General features: G+C 61.5%; 1 protein-coding gene across 1 annotated transcript; it reads right to left on the bottom strand.

The window, feature by feature from the left end:
• Positions 1–838: 838 nt before the first annotated feature.
• On the bottom strand, positions 839–4846 carry UTS2R (urotensin 2 receptor). Its single transcript, XM_045871432.3, has 2 exons — positions 4686–4846; positions 839–2433 (listed from the first exon to the last, which is right to left on the bottom strand). Exon 2 carries the CDS (start codon positions 2347–2349, stop codon positions 1195–1197), a length of 1155 nt encoding a protein of 384 aa, XP_045727388.1. The 5' UTR covers positions 2350–2433; positions 4686–4846; the 3' UTR covers positions 839–1194.
• Positions 4847–5068: the final 222 nt, after the last annotated feature.

Genomic DNA, 5068 nt, shown 5'->3' with positions numbered 1-5068 from the left:
GAAATTGCTTTCCTGGGGCTCTTCCTCCCTCCTCCCCGGAGGTGGCTCCCAGGAACTCCTGCCCCGCTTCTGTGTGGATGAGTGTGTCTGTCTATAGCCTCACCCGTCTCCCAGGACCTGCAGGCTCCCTCCTTCCCCCTCAAGGATGTACCCTGGCCCCTGCAGTGAGTCAGGACCCCCCCAGCCAGAAGCCCTCTGCCAACTTCCCAGAATAGCTCAGCTCCTGCACTGCCCTGTGCTACTCCCCTTGCCCGGCATCTCCTGACCCCAGAAGCAGGGGCTTGTGGCCTAACCTCCCAGCCTGCTGGTGGCCTCTAAGTCCGTCCATGCCCCACTGCCGTCTCAGATGAACCCCGTCCCCCGTGCAAGGCCTCTGGGGTCAGGACGCCGCCCAACTCCCAGTCTCATCTCTGTCCCCCAAGCCCATCATAGGGACACGGAGCCCCTGCCTGCCCTTTGCGTCCACCATTCCCTCTGCTTGCTGCTCGGCACACCTGGGTGTCCCTGGGAGCACTAACCAGGACACTCAGGTCCCCTCTGACACAGAGCGTGCATCAATTCAGGTCTTAAGTGTCGGGTAAAAAATGTAACTTCCTGGGGTGCCTGGACCTGAGACCTTGCCGCAGGGTCTCAAGCCCCACACTCTGGGGCCTGGCTCAGGCCGGGTGGCACCTGCCCACCATGTCCAGACAGCTGGACCAGCCACCAGCCAAGCCTCAAAGGAAGACGTGCATCCTCCCAGCCAGACCGACAGGCTCCTCGTGCCGAAGGGCCCCCCCACCCCTCAACATGCCATCCGTGCACTGAGGCGGGACGGGGGTGCAGAGCTCAGGGTTTATTGTCGGGAACGCAGACAGGGACAGGGCGGGGCTGGTGCCACAGGGACCACACCCCAGCCAGGAGAGGAGTGTGCCACGTCTCCTGCCATGGGTGGTGGAGACTCTGCCTGCTGGGATCTCCAGAAGCTGGTTCTGGGCCTGAGCCTCCCACAGAGCCTCCTAGGTGCTCTGGGAGTGGGGCCTCCAGGCATCACAAGGGAGATGGCTGATGATGCTGAACGGAGCCAAGCAGAAGGGAGAGCAGAGAACTTTCTGGAAGAAGACTAAGTCACGGGGGCGCTGGGGGCAGGCTGCCTGCTGGACTCAGGCCACCTCCCGCCCTCGACCCCAGCGTTCGTGTGGGGCCGCGGGACTCTCAGGCGCAGACCACTCTCGAGGCCGCCTGGGACGCTGCGGGGGCCTCGGTGGGCTGCTGGCCGCAGGAGGACAGCGAGCGGCCGGAGCCGCGCTGGAAGCGGACCTGGCGCGGAGGGAAGGCGCCGGCACGCGGGGGCCGGCTGGCTCCCCGGGGGCGGAGCGGGCGTTGGCGGTGCTCGCGGTAGTTCTTGGTGAGCAGCGTGTAGAGGAAGGGGTTGACGCAGCTGTTGCCGTAGGTGAGGCAGGTGGTCAGGTAGTTGACAATGCGCGTGGTGCGGGGTGTGAGCGGCTGGGCCCCAGGGTACTGGGCGAGCAGCTGCCACAGCCAGAAGGGCAGGAAGCAGGCCCAGAAGAGCAGCACGATGCCCAGGATGAGGTAGAGCACCCTGGGGTTGGGCAGCCGCCGCGTCTGTAGGAAGGAGGCCCGCTGGGACAGCCAGTAGGCCCGGGCCAGGCGCACATACAGCAGCCCGATGACCACGCCGGGCCCCACGATGCTGGTCCCGAAGAGCAGCGTCAGGTAGGTGCGGTGGGCTCGCTGGCCCCAGACCGGCAGGCAGAGGCTCTTGCGGCCCCTGCGGACCAGCCGGATGGCCAGCATCATGGGCAGGGCCAGCAGCAGGGCCAGCAGCCACGTGCCCAGAGCCAGGATCTTGCGGTAGCCCTTGGAACGCCGCACTGTGTCCAGGGGCCTCAGCACGGCGGCGTAGCGCTCACTGCTCATGACGGTCAGGGTAAAGATGCTGGCGTGCATGGTCAGGAAGTCCAGGCTGAAGAGGACCCGGCAGCCCACTTCGCCAAAGTGCCACTGCTTGGTGCCATAGGTGGCCACGACGAAGGGGATGCTGAGCAGGTAGAGCAGGTCAGCCAGCGCCAGGCTGATGACGTAGACGGACAAGGAGGCCGAGGCGCGCAGGGAGCGGCCCATGACCACCAGCGTGTGCACGTTGCCTGCCACACCCACCACGCCCATGGCCGAGAGCGCAGCCCCCATGGCACCCGTGGCCACCAGGTCCTCCAGGGAGCTGGGCTCCGCTGCGCCGGCCCAGGAGCCATTGACGGATGCGTTGGGGGCACCAGACGGCTCGGGCACAGGGCTGCCCATCGCAGCCAGCTCGGGGAACCTGCTCACTGGCTCAGGGCCCAGCGCCATCCCTGCTGCCTCACGCGGGGCTTGGTGCTGGGGCGTGCTGCTCCTCTGGACGGGGAGGAGGCATCTGTGGGCGGCAAGCTCGGTCTGCAGGAGAAGACGCTCATTAAAGATCAGCTCGGGTGCCCCCTCCCACTCCCAGCAGGCTGTGTGAGGGCACGGTCCCTCCCACCCCGCCCCGCTGGGGACCTGCAGAGGACTGTGCTTTCTCCCAATTTATTTCTTCTGCATACATTTTGTTTAGATTGCAAAAGTAATATCCACTGACTTTAAAAGTTCAGATAGAAAAAAAAGTGTGTGGTGAAGAGGAGAAAGCATTTGTAATCTCTCTGTATCCACATGGGGGAAATGAGCCTTGATTCCTATCTCATGCCATACACAAAAATAATTCAAGATGGATTGTGGACCGGCATATAATAGGTTAAATTAATCAATCAAGCTCCTGGAAGAAACATAGAATACCTGCATGACCACGGGCAGGCAAAGATTTCTCACAAAAGAACAGGAAACAAATGGACTTCATTAAAATTAGCAACCTTACCGAGAGAGTAAAAATATAAATTATGGACTGGGAAAAGATTATTAGAAGACAAAGAATTAGTAACCAAAATATATGAACTAACTATAAATCTATACACTCTAACAACTCGTTTGGACGGGAAGAAAAAGAGAAGATCTGAACAGGAACTTCCCAAAAGAGGATATCCAAATGTTCGAGAAGCACAGGAGGAGATGCCCAGCATCATTAGTCGTCAGGGAAACAAAGGTCAAAACCACCACATGCCCACTGCATTGGCCAGAGCCAGAAAGGCAGATCGTGGGTGTCAGGGCACATGGAGGGGCAGGGGGGCAGATGTGGGGTGTCAGGAGGCACACGGAGGAGCGGGGGACAGATGCGGGGTGTCAGGATGCACATGGAGGAGCTGGGGGGCAGATGCGGGGTGTCAGGACACACACGGAGGAGCTGGGGGGCAGGTTCTGGGTGTCAGGGTGCACATGGAGGAGCAGGGGGCAGATCGTGGGTGTCAGGGCACATGGAGGAGCTGGGGGCAGATGCAGGGTGTCAGGACGCACACGGAGGAGCTGGGGGAGTGTGAAATGGTGTAGCCCCTTCAGGAAGCAACCCGCACTATCAGTGAGACAGGACCTCTTCCCCAGCAGTCCCTCTCTCCGTCTGCCCCTGAGAGAAACAAGTGCGACTGTCCACAAAAAAGACAAGAGTGAGAATGTTGACAAGCAGCCTATTCCTAATATCCAGGAGCTGAAAACAACCCAGACGCCCATAAATAACTAGTGTGGATAAACAAACTCTGACATCTCCCTAAAATGCTCTGTAGCAATGAAGTAGATGGCAGTCCCGCTTCAGTCAATAACCTGGATGACTATGTTGAGTGAAGGAAATCAGCCAGCAGAACGCAGCTGTGGGTTCCCGTACGTGAAGTTCACGCACAGGCAAGATGGGCTGTGACAGTGGAGGTCAGAGTAGTGGTTACTTGGCCGGGGGGGGGGGGGGGGGGAGGGGGGAACTGTCAACGGTGGTGGGCACTGGGGAGCCCTTGGGAGTGGGGGGACTGGAGCATGCTTTGTTCCCATCTGGGTGGGGTGGTTACACAGGAACAGACACGTATACTTAAGGTCTGTGCTTCCTGGATGAGGAGCATCCTCACAAGGAAAAAAGGAAGGAAGGAAGGAAGGAAGCAAAAAAGAAAGAAAGAAGGAAGGAAGGAAAGAAGTAGAGAGGGAGAGAAAGAGAGAGAGAGAAAGAGGGAGGGAGGGAGGGAGAGAGAAAGAGAGAAAGAAAGAAAGAAACCAAAAACGTGGGATACTTAACCACAGAGGAGGGGGCCCTGTCACCCCAGCTCCCAGGGTCCAGGGATAATAATGGCTTCAGGCTTTCTCCCTCTGCACGTCCAATATCTATTATAAAAATGATAAAGTCTGGACCGTCCCACCCTGCGTGACCAGAGCCCTGTGTGCAGAGAGGATCCGGCCCAGCCTCTGGTCTGGTGCCTGGCCAGGGGTCGTCCTCCCGGCCAGGGGCCCCTCTCCCACACTCCTGAGGGCTGCAAGCCCTGAGGGAGGGACCACCAGGAGGGATGCCAAGCCCCACGGATCCCGCCCTGCGCACCTGCGGCTTCCAACTGGGCCCGGCGCTCACAGGGGGCCGGCGGGAGGGCGCCCCGACACCCCATCACCCTGACATCCCGATGCCTGGACACCCCGATGCCCCAACACCGTCACCCCTTTGCCTCGACACTCCTGTCCTTCTCTCTGACACCCGCTCCCACCCCACTTTTCCAGCCCCAGCCGGGGCACCCCAGCTGGCGCCCCTTGCTCACCTCACTCCCCCAGTGTGTGGTCCACCCTGAGCCTCGGTCTCCGTGCACGTCCCCAAGCGCTGAGCGGGGCGCCGGGTCTCCTGGGGTCGGCGGAGGGACGTCCGCTACAGGTCCCGCCAGGAAAGCTGCGCTCCGCGTCTGGACACGGGCGTCGAGGCCACCTGCCCGGCCGCCAGCTGAGAATGCGAGGCGCGGTTATTAATAACCCCGGGCCCGGGGGGCCGCTGGAGGGAGGGGGCGCGGCGCTGGGGGACTGGGGAAGTGGGAAGGGCGGTGCTGGAGGGAGGGGGCGCAGCCTGTGGGGGCGGTGCTGGAGGGAGGGGACTCGGCGTGGCGGGGCGGGGCGGCGGGGGAGGTAGGGGGCAGGGGGCACTGGAGGGGGA

Source organism: Mirounga angustirostris, unplaced genomic scaffold, assembly GCF_029215605.1.
Source record: "Mirounga angustirostris isolate CCGP_5_RB_7025 unplaced genomic scaffold, mMirAng1.0.hap1 SCAF_17, whole genome shotgun sequence".
Taxonomy (NCBI): domain Eukaryota; kingdom Metazoa; phylum Chordata; class Mammalia; order Carnivora; family Phocidae; genus Mirounga; species Mirounga angustirostris.
The sequence above is the reverse complement of the archived record's forward strand: the minus strand, read 5'-3'. Positions and strand labels throughout refer to the sequence as shown.